The sequence below is a fragment of the Triplophysa dalaica genome, chromosome 12, assembly GCF_015846415.1.
Source record: "Triplophysa dalaica isolate WHDGS20190420 chromosome 12, ASM1584641v1, whole genome shotgun sequence".
NCBI classification, from domain to species: domain Eukaryota; kingdom Metazoa; phylum Chordata; class Actinopteri; order Cypriniformes; family Nemacheilidae; genus Triplophysa; species Triplophysa dalaica.
In genome coordinates this window covers 18,179,399-18,194,608 of record NC_079553.1, presented here as the reverse complement: position 1 = coordinate 18,194,608, position 15,210 = coordinate 18,179,399, and the positions used below count along the sequence as shown (strand labels likewise).

Here is a 15,210-nt window from a genome sequence, read left to right as displayed (position 1 = left end):
CACACACACAAAGGATTGCGAATTTTGAAGGCAAATGTCATTTGAGTTTATGGTGTAACATGTTTACTTCTCAGCGTGACTGTGCTATTCGTGACTTTACAGTCCAGAACCGGTTTTTAAGTCCATGACAAGTAAGAAACTTAAAATGAGATATAAACAGTGGAGTTGAATGGTTAAATTGCTTTAGGCTGTACATTTTTATTTGCCCTTGGTGCAGGAGAGCCACTGAGACCCATGCATAATTCATATCGAGCCAGAGACAACATGCAGAGTCAACACACATTTTGGGAAGGGCATTGAGGATTCAAAATCAGTGTTTGGATATCAACCGTGTGTTTAATCTGTTTATTTAGAAAATTACTGGATTAATTGAAAATTCACAATAATTGGATAGTGTCTCTTTTACAAAAGCCCAGTAAGGGCGTCGCCTGGTATCTCTCATATGCCTCTTTTTTCTGACGAATTGTTAGATAAGCTTGATGTTGGTGTCTCATTCAAATCCTCATCATGATAGACTTTTATCTCAAACTTCTTCTTCTGTTTTGTAGGTGCAACATCCAGGACTACATGTGGCACAGGGGGTCACGCTGCGAGTCGGTCATCACCGAGTTCCAGGTGATGTGCATCGCCATCGGCTCCTCCACCCTCATGGTTCTGCTGCTCTTCATGACCATCGTTTGCTTCGCCAAGAAGCTGCACGTGCTCAAGACCGAGAATAACAAATTGCGCAAGCACAGGTGAGACTCCGGCCTGAAGAGGGCGGCGGAGAGAATAGAGCAAATGTGTGGATATGTGACGTTTTTAGAGAGAGAAAGTAGAAAGGTTTATGGATTAAACGCCTAAAATCCCTAAGTAATGTGGAGTTAGAAGAAAATAAGCCCTGCACGTTGCACGTTGCACTAGCTTGCCAAACTACCATGTATTTTTTTAAACGGTAATGTTTTGGTCTCATGATCTTCCTTAGGCTTATATGGTGGTACCATCAAAAATAGATGTTTCAATATATAGTTTTTGCTGAATTGCTGGTCTTTACTAGTTTCTAAGCTTGGCCAGCCTGGTATGCTGGTTTTGAAGGGGTTTGGGCACTCTGGGAGAACTCCTAGACCAGTTTATAAACCAGATAAGACCAGCAAACCAGCTCAGACTGGTTTAAGCAGGGGGTTATTTATCAGCGTAGATCACAAATAAGTGCAGAAAATATTCAAAAATCAAGCACCAGCTATTTCCAATTTCTTGAAAAGTGTTAGCATTGTAATACTGCAGCTGTTTTTCGCTAATCAGATGTTACAGAGAATAAATAGAACAGCGCGTGGATGGCATGCTAATGCTGAGTATACTGCGCTAGCATCGGGCAGACTGCATGATGTCAGGAGAGCTCGAGCTGAAAGTAGGGCAGTGAGATGGGGGAGGAGGGGCAAGTTGACCTACATACAGCTGTGAGACCAAGGGGGGTGTGATGTGGGGGTGGAAGCTGCGGCCAGGATTTAAACAACTCACACCCTCCTCAAAGAAAAGAAAGAGACGGATGATTAGAACATTGGAGCAAAACAAGGCAAAGTGGAGAAACAGGAAGTTTGGGTTGTAGGTGAGAAGGACAGCAGTGGTACAGATGAGGATGTGAATACATCACACGTCCACCTCTCCATCCGCTACATGTCAATGTGATGGGGTTCAATGTATGCGCGACAAGATGACATCTGTAGATCCTGTAGGAGGAGATGAAATCTACTCAAGAAAAAGAGAGAACTGGCCTGAAATAACTTTTAGATCTGTTCGGGATAGACAAGAGCTCGGATGAACAGACCAGAATTGTGTTTGTAGTGCTGTTTTTTTTAGCAGGGTGGTTCTTAACTGGTTTTTCTTTAGAACCCAGATTTGACATTTTAAGTGTCAACCTCATACCGTGTACAAGCATTTTGTTACGAAATGTCAAATGTCCTTTGTGTCATTTTTGTTCAAATTACATTTTTTGCTGTAAAAATATTAACATGAACCGCATTGACCCAAAAATGAGAAAAATATGAACGTGATGGGCTGAATAGGGAAAAAACTATTTTGGTTTCTGAATTTCTTGCATTTCAGTGATTTCATAGTCTTAGTCATAGTCGCCAATAAATTCACCACCCTACATAAATTGGGGTTGGTACAGACCATGTTTATTCTCATGGCAAGTGAGTCATAGTTTAATGAAGTCCGGATTTGTTTAACTCTGTATACCTTTCTTTTTTGGATGAGAGCATTATGTAACCTGTGCATGTTAGTGTCCGCATAAGTGACTTCTACCAAGTGACAGATGAATTTCTTAGAAATACCACAGACTTCAACATTTCACTTTAATTTGAAAACAACAGAAGATATGCAAAGCATTCTCTCTTAGGCCTGTTTATTAGGCATGCACAGTTTATATGGTTGCATCTTTTTTCTCCGCTGTCTGTTTCCCAAATTAGAACCAACCTTGACTCACCAGTTAAGAACCACTGCAATAGATCTCATATCTGCTTTATAAAGTAAAGTAATAAACGGTCTGAATGAAACAAACCGTGTTTACCTCAGGCCTTATATCAATGATAAACTGCTATAGAAGCCGACTTTCAAATTTAGACATAAGACAAAGTGAATTGCTGACGGAAATATCTAAAACGAGGGCTTTGTTTTATTCCTGCCTTCCTCACATAACATAAGTGCAATATAACAATGATTGTTTTAGGCTTGAACAATGTTCCTGCTACTTTTAATTATTTTAGGTCTCAGGATTTCTTATCAGTGCAGGCTATTTTTTCCTATTTGAACATTAAATAGTTTCGAAACAAATATAAATGAGAATCATTGTGATGAACATCATTAAAAAAATACAAAAGTGCATTGATTTATAATTTTTTCATCATGTTTGATATCAGTGATAAAAACTGCCTTTCGCCTATTTGGCGCCATCTAGAGGTGAGGTTGCGAATTGCAACCAATGGCTCACAACCGCACCCCCCTCACTTTCGAAGCACTACAGCAGCTGACACAGGACTTCAGCCTTCATACGTCATCACATTTTCGCTTCATCACAGAAGGAGATTACATATTTACTAAATGCTCTTTAGAGCAGTTTCCGCTAAGGGCTACTGCAGAAACAACATGGCGAATTCCATGAAAGGGGACTAGTGGGGTATTTAGATAGAAATAGCTCATTCTAAGATAATAAAAACAAAACGCTTCATTGTGTAAACTCTTCCTACACCTCGGAAGACATAGTTATGTGTATTATATTGCATTTCTTTCAATAGATCCTTCAAACTTATAAAATGCTGGACCTTTAAATCCCTTTAAAAATATAAATCCTTTTTAAAAATATGTAATATGTGAAAATATGTTGTGTCATGATTGATTAATGCAATCTCTCTCTCTCTCTCTCTCTCTCTCTCTCTCTCTCTCTCTCTTTCACTATCCTTGTCTCCACCGCTCTCATTAGCCAATCACATGGGTTATTAAATTCATATCGCTGTGCTAGTGTGAGAACAGGAAGAGTAATGGAATGCTTAATTAGGAAATGAAAAATGGAGAATGAGGTAAAAACAATAACGTCTTCACAGGAACCAGAGTTTAAACTGGGAGAGAAATTACACCAACCTGCAATGCTTTTATATGCTATTATATTTATTCATTTGTGCTCATTTTGTGCTGATTCAATGTGTCAAGAATGTGTTACATTTAGTAGTAAGTGAAATATTTACTGTTGGATCACAGGTTGTGTTTGTTTGTCTGAACTGTTGGAGTCTTAGAAATGCACTAATGCTTTTTCTCTTGCATTTTTATCTTTCCCCACTGTCCTTCATAACCACATCTCTCCCTTTCTATCTCTCTTTATCTTCCATGTTGTCTTTTTATTTCTACCCCTCGTTTTCCCATAATTCCTCCATCGCTCCATCACTCTTTTCCTCCCTCTGCCCACCTCACAGCAGTAAAAAACGTCCTTCCTCGGAGCACCACAATGATAATTTCTCGTTGTCCACGATCGCTGAGGGCTCCCATCCAAATGTAAGGAAACTTTGTGACACCCCTCCTAACGTTCCTCATGCCCGTGCTTTGGCTTACTATGATAACATTATCTGTCAGGTAACGTGTTTCTCGTCTCTTTCCTCTCCCCCCTCCCCCCCTCTCTGCATGGACCCCAAGCGTAACCTTTCCAGTAAGGGAGGGGGTGCACAGAGAACTGGGAGTGTTTTCTCTGCTGAAAAGGTCTGCTCTCAGATAGGAGCACGGTTACTCAGGCAACAGTTGTTACTATAGCAACAGGGTAACGGGAGAAAATACGGCGGCTTTTCCCCCCCCTTTTTTGCGAGCCGCAGATTTTGATGCTACAATAATGGCATGGATTGGATATGTGGCTTACCCGAGTCAATCACTGTCTGTCAGACTCTGTCTGGCCATCCATCTGCCCGGCCTTGTGTCCATTTGAGCAGATAGTCTAGCCAGTCGACATTCTTTAACAGCGAATTGAGAGACTCATGGGAAAGCAGCCTTATCGATCCCATTCCCGAAAACCAATACCGAGACAGATGCACACATGCATATTAGGGGTGAGATTCAGCAGGGAGACGATATTATAGACTGTATTGATATATGGGTCATGTTTGACGTTTGAGACTGTTTTCGAAATTTTAGGATTGCAGACTTGAGCAAACGTTGACAGAGTTTGAAACATAGTCTAGATTAAGAACTCAAGGCGATAAATGTTACTGTTTTTAGAATAATCTATCAGGTCTGAGATTTATAGAAAAACATTTTTTGTGTTGGATGTATTATTTTTCTGTTTAAGATCTGTCTTCTAATGTGAGGTAAAATAGAGCAAGTTATTTAAATTTATAGTTCACCCAAAAAAAAAATTCATCATTTACTCACCCTCGTGTCATTTCAAACCTGTATGATTTTCTTTCCTCTGCTGAATCTTTGTATCAGAAAACCGTTGTTGCCCATTTCCTTACATTGGTTTTATGTCCATACAATAGAATACGGGGTCCAACGATTACAATGGTTTTGGTTACCAACATTCTTTAAAATATCTACTTATGTGTTCGGCAGAAGAAAGAAAGTGAGGGTGAGTAAATAATGACACACTTTTCATTTTTAGGTGAACTATCCCTTTAAATTATTTTTTACATTCATGCAAGTTGCAAAATAGAATACAGGGTATATTCTTTGGTTTTATTCACATCTTTTTCTCCTGATGGCAGACCTTGGACCTCGCTGAGATAGCTCGCCCAAATATGACCCACCCTCCCGTCCACCACCCTGCTCCCCTTCTCTCTCTTCTGCAACGCTGCATGTTCACACGGACCTCTAGAGGTCACGTGTCCTGCTGCTGCTCGTCCACTGCGTCACACTAATATACCTGTCTGTGATTTCATTCGTTTATCCTGGTTCAGATCTATCAGAGCTGTCAATCTTCCAAGTCTCACCAACCAAAGAAGTGTTGAGTAAAATGCAGGATAAACAACTGAGATGCAACGTTCACTGCTGCCTGTAGGCGGCAAGTCCCCCGGCTAACATGTCTGCAGCATGGGTAGAAGTAGATCTAACATGGGCGTCGATCTCTTCTGTGGGATAACCATAAAGTTTGACGATTGTGTTTGAAAATGTATTGTTTTCTCTCATAATGTTTATGAGTCCAGCAGTCCTTTAAATTTACTGTGGGCAAGCCTATGAGTTGTTGAATAACTTAATTTCTAAACTTCTTAATAAAGACAACACCTCCATTAAATTTATAAACATTTTTATTCATGACATAAACTGCCAAGAGCACAGCTTGTACCCTTCAAGGAAATATTATTGAACGGAAAATGTTTTAATAAGATAATCCCTCAAACTCAATTTTTAAGTTTTTGTGGGACATACATTTAGTGTCTTTAAAGTGATAGTTCACCCAAAAATTCTGTCATTATTTACTCAAATATTTATTTCAAGCCAGTATGACTTCTGCAAAAAACAAGAAGATATTTTGAAGAATGTTGGTAACCGAACAATGGAAGTACCCATTGAACATCTGTTCAACAGAAGTGAATGGGTACAGCAATTTTTCTGTAACCAACATTCTTCAAAATACCTTCTTTTGTGTTCTCCTGAAAAAAGAAAGTCAAACAGTAAAAGATCATTTTCATTTTTGGGTGAACTATCTCCTTAAGACCTAAGCATACAACCGTGAGAATTTAGCCTACCGCAGTTTCACACCATTTGTGAACGCAATAGTTTATCCAAAAATAAAGTTTCTAGTTATTCATTCTTTTATTTACCCCCTCCCTCTTGTTATACCGAATCTGTATGCTGTTATTTTTTTTCACTCATGTTATTTTTTACCATCGGCCCAAAAAATGTGTTATTATTCATAGAAAATATCAGCATATACAGTAAACAGTCAAACCAAAAATTATTCAAGTTTTGATATTTAATACTAGTGGGTGCAGTAGTTCATTTCTGTGAGTGAGCATAGCAAAATAAATTAAATTTTGTGATATATTATGACCAAAAATTCCTTATACAGTGGACTTCCAGTAAAATATTTAAACTCTGTGACCAAACATTATTCAGACACCTTGACCTGCCCATGTTTTCTTTTTAAGTGTTTAATTGCTAATGTGACCTTCTTACAGCACAGACCGACCAAAATTAAGCATTGCTTGGTAATTGGTTGCCCTAAATTTGTATTAAGTGATCGACCCTTTGCAAGCAGTTTGATTGACAGGCGATCTGACAAATCATAACGATATTATGTGCACCCGTGACTGACCGCCATTTTGTCCGACAAACAAGCCAGTCCGACAAGCCTGGCGAAGTAGAGTTTTGGTGATTAATATGACAAAATGGCTTTTTAATTATTATTAAATTATTATTTAAGTCAAAGTAAACAGAGAGATGTATACCCAGCTTTAATGGACCTTCGCACTATAACGAGGAGCGATAACTAAAGGCTAAAATACACTACTAGTCTTTTGCCCAGATTTTCAGTCTGGACTTTTTGCAAAAAGAATGTGCCAGTCTGCAGATTTGATCAGTAAGTGTGTTTCTACAACAAGTGTATGATGTCAAAAAAAATCTGTTCAGATCTTAAAAGTCTTGTAGCGTATTCCAGCCATTAGTTATAACTTTAAAAAATCATTCTAAATGATGGAGAATATCGGAGTTCACATCACAACTATACCAATACAGATACGAAACACGATAATGTTGGAGTCATTAATGTACAAATTACTTGACGGAAGCTTTCGGGAAATGGTGTTTTAAGGCGGAGTATTATACTTATAGACATATTACTTGCATATTACATGTACTGTATAAGCAAGCTGGCAAGGTATATTTTCAGCAATGAAGTCGTAAAGCAACAGCTGTGTTTGTTGTATTTAACACAGATCAAGTTTAAGACACTGTTGGACTGTTATTCTTTTCTGTACTAAACAAATATTTAAAAGTTTGACGTTACTTTCGTTTTCACAAAGAAGGATCACTGCCGTGTGACAGCAATCCAACCTAATTCATTTTTGAGACAGTCAACAAAAGGATGGCCAAAACCAGTGAACTGATCTGAGAGGAAAGGTAGTCAAATTCTACAAAGAGGGCATTTCAATCACAACTAAAGTGAATAAACTGTGTAATGTGAGAAATGTTGAAGGTGTCTGAATAAATTTTGGATTGACTGTACTTGAATCAACATAACAGTGAGTAAATAATTTGAAACTTCTCAATTTTGGTCAACTATTCCTCAGTCAAGCTCACATGGAATGTATGTACACTTTACCTCAGAGGTCAAAACCTAAATCTTAACACCCCTACATTTGCAGTAGTGACACAACGTTAAATCTTAGAAACGTAGAGCTCGAGATAAGGGACTCTGATCCTTCTCACCACTCAAATCTTTTGCAAAGGGCCCTCTTTCTCTGTCCCTCTGTGTGTCCTGTCTCTATATCTTTCTGGATCTGAATGGAAATTATATCTCTGAGGTAAATAATCCTGTCCATGCCCCCACCCCCCAGAAAACCATGAGCAGATATACCTGGGAGTGTAAGACCAAAGAGGAGCCCAACTGCGAGGTAAGACTGATAACCCCACAGCCTCGCCCAAAGTGACAGCAGCTGTCCCGTCATTGTGCTTTTATCCTGTCCGGCAAACTGTTTAGTGACCAATCCTGACTCTCCTTTTCATCGTAATCATTGGTAATGGATTTTGCAAGAGTATGGTCCATATAGTTTAAATGTAAATAGGAAGTTTGAAAGTCTCAAAGGAATAGTTATCCCAAACTATTGAAAACGAAATTATGAAAATTCCTCGCCCTCTTTTTTATTTCCCTTTAGTATTTTCATGGACTATTCCTTGAATGCAATCGAGACGGTAGTATTTCCCTTGACCATAAAAAGATCAAAATAACACTTTTAAGTGATAAAAATCCATTAGTGGAATTTAGATGCGAGTGTATGAAGAAATCTAATCCACCCGTATTAGATGAAGAATGAGATTCTCTAAACCCATTCAAACACTCCATGACCTTCAGATAATACAGGACGGGAAAATTGATTTGTCTCTTCCTCCTACACGGAGCTTTGAGTCTCATCATCAGCGAGAAAACACTCCTGTAAATGAAATGCATGAAACAAGAGGAATCTCTCAAGACGAAAAGAAAAAAACTTGGACAGTCTCTTTATTACCATCAGCCATGAGCTGCTGCTCCACGGATCGATATCCGCTTGAGTAAAAGAGCCTGGCTTTGGATAACAGCCAAATCTCTCTCTCACTTACTCTTTCTCACTCTCTCTCCACATACACACAGTCTTGAACCCTCGGGGTCTATAGCTTGACAGATGTTTTGGAATTAAATGGACCATATATTAACTAGAGCGGAAAGGTCAGATAAGTGAATTGGTCGCTGAATATTTTTTTGTCTGAGGGTTTTATGCGACTGTAAAGCATGGTCCATGCTTGTGCATCATTGGATCTGTCCGACCTGTGTTCCTTTTAACCTCTATCTTCAACACTTTTCTGGTCCAAAATTTGCAGAATAATTTTAATGCAGGCATACAATATGAGTGTGGACCTCTAGTCGTGTAATTTCATATGTCCTTCATCCCCTCTGTCCGCTCCCATATTGTGCTTAAGATCCGTGAAGGCTTTTAAATGTGGAGCCTCTGATTCTAAAATGTGATGTCCGTGTTTTGTCCTCTATTAAAACTCAAATGCTTGGAACTTTATAGTTCTGTTCCAAAATTTGGTGAGATGCCAACTTGGATAGCGTTTTAAAGCATAATAGACAATCAACAGATGGGAATGATGCAGCCTTGTTTGTCAAATTCTAAAGGAGCGTTGCGTTTATTCTTAATCAACTATGCAGTCCTAAAATGCAGCGCAACAAGCTTTATTAAATGTATTTAAGGTGATAAAATAAGCAGAAAAGTTTATATATTAGTGAAAATGTATTGTATGTATAAGCATGTATCGAAATGTGTTTTTGTTTTGTATTTTCTTTGTTTATTAGTTTGCCCCGTCGATTAGGTTAGCAACATGTGGACACATTTGAATTCTTAACAATTGTTTTTGTTGAACTACATTCGCAGTGTAAAGTGTTCAAATAAAATCACGTATGAGATTTCATTTTGGTAAGGGTGCTGACTTGTTAAAGAATACCAAACAGCGAGGCTGCTCACTAGGTTTTGGAAAAGAGCTATAATGTATCTGACATCTAAAATGATGTGAAATGCATACATTTCTTTGACTGCACCAACAATATATTAGAATACTTGAGTGGTTCCTTAAACTTTGAAAGTGACTGAATGCTTCACATTATGGATTGTCCCTAATTGGCCAATGTTTATCATCAATCCATTAGAATATCTAGTTACCAACATTATGAACAGGCAATATTTTCATTAAAAGCATAGTTAATTTTCATAAAAATGCAAAAAATAGTCACTAGTCATTTATATCGTTGCCGTTTTTATGTACACGTACAAAAGAAACTCATGAGAAGTGTAAACCCAACCACCTCCCAATTTAAAAAAGCACGTTTTCTAGTTGCATGCCGACGGAAGAAAGGATGCCCCCTATCCCGTAACCATGGAGGTGGCGTATTCCCACGTACTGCCCGAAGTTACAATCTAAGTCATCGCTGAACGGGTAAATCATCTTGAGTTGTCTGTGTGGAGTTGGGAACGTGACACGTTCGTGCCTTAATCCAGCTGCACTGTGGACACGGAAAGAATGTCTACTCAAAACTGAAAAGCAAGAAAACTCACAAATGCACTTGCACTGACAGGATGAGAATACATTTTATTTTTCAATTTCTTCACAATTTTTTTTCATTTAACTCTATAGTTGACTAAATGGTTATTCCACAGGGAGAGTGCCAGTCTTATTGATATGGCGGATGAGTTTCTCTTGCCAGATCTTAAGTTGTAGTTTATGTCTTCTGGAGGTCAGGACGGGGCTGTATGAGCTGTGATGGGCTTGCATGTATGCATGTATACTGGCATCATACAGCCTCTAATCTACCCAGAGGAAGAATCACCCTCAGCTATTGATTTGACATTGACTTGCATCAATAGATTGATTTGCGGAAGATCTTGCTGAAGAGCCTTCACACTCCAAATATTTGGATGTGATGCAAAAGTGGTGTTATAATTCATACAAGTTTACATCGTAATATAAAGTTTGATTGTGTAACAACTAAAACGATTCACTCTTCCAAAACTGGATGGCAAGTATTACATGCATTTTATTTCTGGCTTAGAGACAATCATTTATTTATTTTATTCATGTATTTTAGAATGCAATGTGCATTCATGAAGCATAGTTTAATGTTGCTTTAAAAGTAAAATGAGATATGAAAGGTAAAAACAAATCTCCAGCGAATATATATATTTTTTATTCAAATACAAGGAGTCAGTATGATGCAATACAATAATTTGGATGAAGACTAACACGCTGCTATTATTTCTCAGGATGATCCTAATGCCCAGAACAAGTTGGAGGACCCCGTGAAGGCCCCCCCACCCAAAGAGGACGAGTCGTTGAACATCCAGAACTCGCTCACCCCCAAGCACGAGAACCATAAGGTGCTGGGCGAGGAGAATTCTTCGGAGGTAAACTCGCTGCAGAACAACATGATGTAGAAGAGCTAAACTAAAGCACTCCACCACGATCACTTAAAGCATCAAACAACAGGTGCTATGTGCAGCCACACCCACCACTTCATCACATGAGAGAAAACCCCGCCCCTTGTACCCACTCAGTCTCCACCCCTGCCCCAGCCCTTGTTGCAGTATTTTTGCCCTGTAGTTGACCTGCCCCTGACCCAACCCTTATCTATATATATTGTATACACACCTACCCCTGCCTAAGTGAATTATGGCATGCGTTGGTGTATATTGTAAAAAGGAAAAAAACAAATTCGGGGTTTAAAATATAAGATATAAAACGTTGTCATTAAAGAAAAAGCTACTGAGAGGTTTTGATGTTTGTCTGACTAATTCAGTGAGTATGTATAAATATATGAAAAAAATGCTTGGATTGATATAAAGAAAAAACACAATGTGTCTTTGTTCTGATGTGATTTCTAATCCTTTGATGTACTTGTTTTATTTTGTACTTTTTTGGGAATATAAACTACGTGCAGAAAAACCTTCTGACAGTTGTTGAAATAAACCTTTTTAACACTAAACTTTTTGTCCCTGTGTGGTCCTAGCTTGTGTTTCTCCCTGCTCATGACGTGCTTTGCTTGATATCGCGCATGGCTTTTAGGGTTACTGCCCTGAACTCTGCATCACTTTACACATTCACTCTGACAACATGTGTTGGGAAGTCTATTACTCATGCATTCAAGGAGGATGACCAAGTCACACATATCTTAGCTATTTCTTTTGGCTCTTTCTAAATAACTGCATGAATGAATTGCTAATGGAATGTTTTTAAAACTTGTCATTTTTTCAAAGATTTCTGAGGGTCTCTCTCCTCTCTAATTCTTCTAATTCATAATCATACCATTTACATCAGTATTTTGACTTATTTTACAGCAAAAAATCTAAAATTTCCTTAAAAATAATACACTGTAAGATTTGCAAGGTAAACACTGTAAGATTTGATAAGGTAGTATAACTGAAATAGTTTTATAAGATGATTTGAAACATTTTGTTTCAATATTTTTAGTTTGAAAGTGTGTTAAAATACCTTAAACACACTGTAAAAATATCTTGTTATGAGGATGATTAGACATTCAACTGAAAATAAAGACACGAATATAAAGCCTTGGAAAAATATGTTTAATTCTGTGAACTACTAGCATAATAATATGAATTAAATAAAATAATTGTTTCTATTAGCATTTATTTGCAGAAAGTGAAAATTGGAGAAAGATGTGAAAATAACAGAAAAGATGCACTTATAAGTGCACTGTAAGTCGCTTTGGATAAAAGCGTCTGCACTGCATTTTTTCAGATCTCAAATACTGCGAAGAAAACAAGTTCACATTCACGTATACAATACAACAATAATATTTGCACAAGTTAACAATTGTTTTTTATGTGATAACCCTGATTTTTATTACAGTTGTTTTGTGTCTTGTCATGCTGTCAGTCTTTTACATTGCTGTTTGGTGACTTTATCACTCCTGAGGTTTGATTTTGTTGAAATCTTACAGAAACTGAACTGGAATGCCCACAATACACCTAGAAATGCTGATTGAATTCAAATTTGGTGTGGTCTCTAGATAAGAAATAGTGTTGCATTTCCTGATTTCTTACATTGTTTTGGTTTGCATTTTGCTCATTTAAAATGTACATGAATTAACCACTTTGTGGTGTAAAATACATAAGTCTACAGTTTAATACGTGAGCTTTAAACTAAGTGCAGAGGAGCAATTATAGTTTGGATCTGTAACCTTTACTATAGAAATCATGGTTAAACATCCACATTGATTCATTTAATTATTTGAATCTCTCTGCAGTCGCCCAACCGATCCACTGACCACCTACACCAATGCTTTTGTCATGATTTAAAAGGCTATGGGTTCTTTATTATTGTTTAATTTCCTAGCGAGGTTTGTTTCATTCACAGAAGGATTCGGTTTCCACTCTCCTGTCCCACATCAAGTTTAGAGACAATTTTGTCTCTCAATTTTTTATCCTGTGTTTTCACTATATCAAGGGCCTCTGGCTGTTATGTCTCTTTGTGTAAATCTGTATTGTAGTGATTAATAAGGACCACAGAAACCATGAGTGGCTTCTCAATGCAACACAGGTGCCATCCTGGGAACGTATGCAGTATAATCGTGATTCTCTGCTGGTTATATAGTATGTAAGTCAAAGCCCACTTTTCCTCAAAGCTCAAGAGCACTTTAAGCCAAGTCTGAGCGTGCGACAGCTATACTTATTGCACCTTTTTTCCTAATCTAATTCCTGCCTGGTGCCATGACAACTACATATGCATGAGTAACCAAAGCATACAAAACAATGTATCCAAGCCCACAGTCTGAATGTTACACACACAGAGAACACAAAATAAATAAATCAATAAGCGGTGACGTAGGGCCAGTTGTATAAACGGCTTAGATTAGTTTTAGATGTTAGCCATCAAATTTTTTCTTCAAAAGTAATACTGATTAATCCTAACTAATTCCTATGTAGAATAGCAGTTTATGCAACTGGGCCCTAATGTGCCCTCGGTCTCACAGACACTGTGAATATTTCTGGCTCAGAGGAAAAGACACAGTACAAAGGTCCACGGGCGCTCTTGTCTCAACAAGTTTTTGTCCAAAACCAGCTTAATACCCCCCTCTCTCAAGCACTCTCATTCTTTCTTTCGACTTTATACTCGCTCACATTTTTCACTCTCTCCCCCCTTTCTTTTTTCGGAGTGTTGGCTGACATGCAAATGAAATCCTGGGGGTGTGATGGTCATAGAAACATTCTGATACTCTGGGTCATTGCTAGATTAAAGAGAGGCGAGTTTCTCCCTCATTTTTTGTCTCTCATGTTTAATAGTTTACAATGGATATTCTATGCTTTCCTAAAAAAGCACAAAATACACTAAATGCAGTCGAATTGTCTGCAGTGTTCAGTATAGTAAAATCATGCACTTCAGTTTTTTGGTTGAATCGAAAAAAAATGTTGTGTTGTTTACAATTATGGCCCTCAGCAATCGAGGGATGTTGAAGGAAAAGAAATGAAAGAGGTGTGGCACCATCCACCTCCACCAACATGGGTACAGGGATGCTCCCTGCTTTCACATTGGCTACAGAAACGGTGGAACAATGACATACTTATCTCAGATAGAGTTCAGCCATTGGCCATTTGAAATAAACACACACACACATTCAGCTGTTTTGGGAGATTTGGATTGTGTGGGGTTCGTCAGAACATGCTGAACTAATAAGGAATGTTAATGCTTAAGATTATTAATGAGCCCTTTGGATGTGGTCTGAGAAGCCTTTATAATGGAAATTTGCCCAATAGATTATGGTCCAATTGCTAAAAATACTCCTGCACCCCCTTTTACCTCGAGTACGATTTGTCCTGCTGAGTTTGGCATGTCCATTTGATGTTGAAGAGCATATGAGGTCTAAAGTATCCAACAGTTTTGCAGGAACAACAGATATTATGTTAATATAATATATTAATGTGTTTACATTGTGTTATTTATTTAAACACAAGAGATTTATAAATGTTTTAAGTAAGAAAATGTTTTAATTTCTTTTTCACGTTTTCAATGGAGTAAATTAATTCAATTATCTTTAAAATAAGCTACATTTTCTACAAACCAAACATATAAGAGGTTTTGTTAGATTCACCCATGAACTAAAAAAAAGTATTATATTTTATTAAACAATTGCATTATTATTAATGATAAAAATAAAATAGAATTTATATTTTATTAAATAATAGCATTCTTCTTCTTCCTATTATCATTATTATACAAACTTTTCATTAAAGCACACCACTTGAGTCTAAAAGCTCCGCTTCATCCTTTTGAACACATTTTGTGTCATTGTGTGCCAATGGAAATGTGCTTTTTCCTTTGCTTGTTCTCTTCACAGGGACAAATGACAATTGACGTCGAGCTCCACTTTCCAAAACACGCCAAAGTCTTACCCCACCACAATCTGTTAGTCCACCATGACGTGTTTCTCTATAAAGTGCCCAAATCTCCAAAGTACAGCAGGGCGAAGCACAGGGTTAGATGGCAGGACTGTGA

At 37.8% G+C, this 15,210-nt stretch overlaps 1 protein-coding gene across 8 annotated transcripts in view; it reads left to right on the top strand.

The window, feature by feature from the left end:
- The window catches only part of cspg5a (chondroitin sulfate proteoglycan 5a), a 37,482-nt gene extending 25,799 nt beyond the window's left edge, over positions 1 to 11,683 (top strand). For 2 of the 8 annotated variants that reach the window (XM_056763012.1, XM_056763006.1), the window contains exons 3-5: positions 549 to 737; positions 3,945 to 4,101; positions 10,965 to 11,683. In XM_056763012.1, coding sequence (XP_056618990.1) covers positions 549 to 737; positions 3,945 to 4,101; positions 10,965 to 11,135 — 517 coding nt within the window. In that variant the 3' untranslated portion in view covers positions 11,136 to 11,683. Of the gene's footprint in view, positions 1 to 548; positions 738 to 3,944; positions 4,102 to 8,009; positions 8,067 to 10,964 lie in introns of all 8 variants that reach the window. The other 6 variants (XM_056763009.1, XM_056763008.1, XM_056763011.1 and 3 more) reach the window with 6 other exon arrangements.
- Positions 11,684 to 15,210: the final 3,527 nt, after the last annotated feature.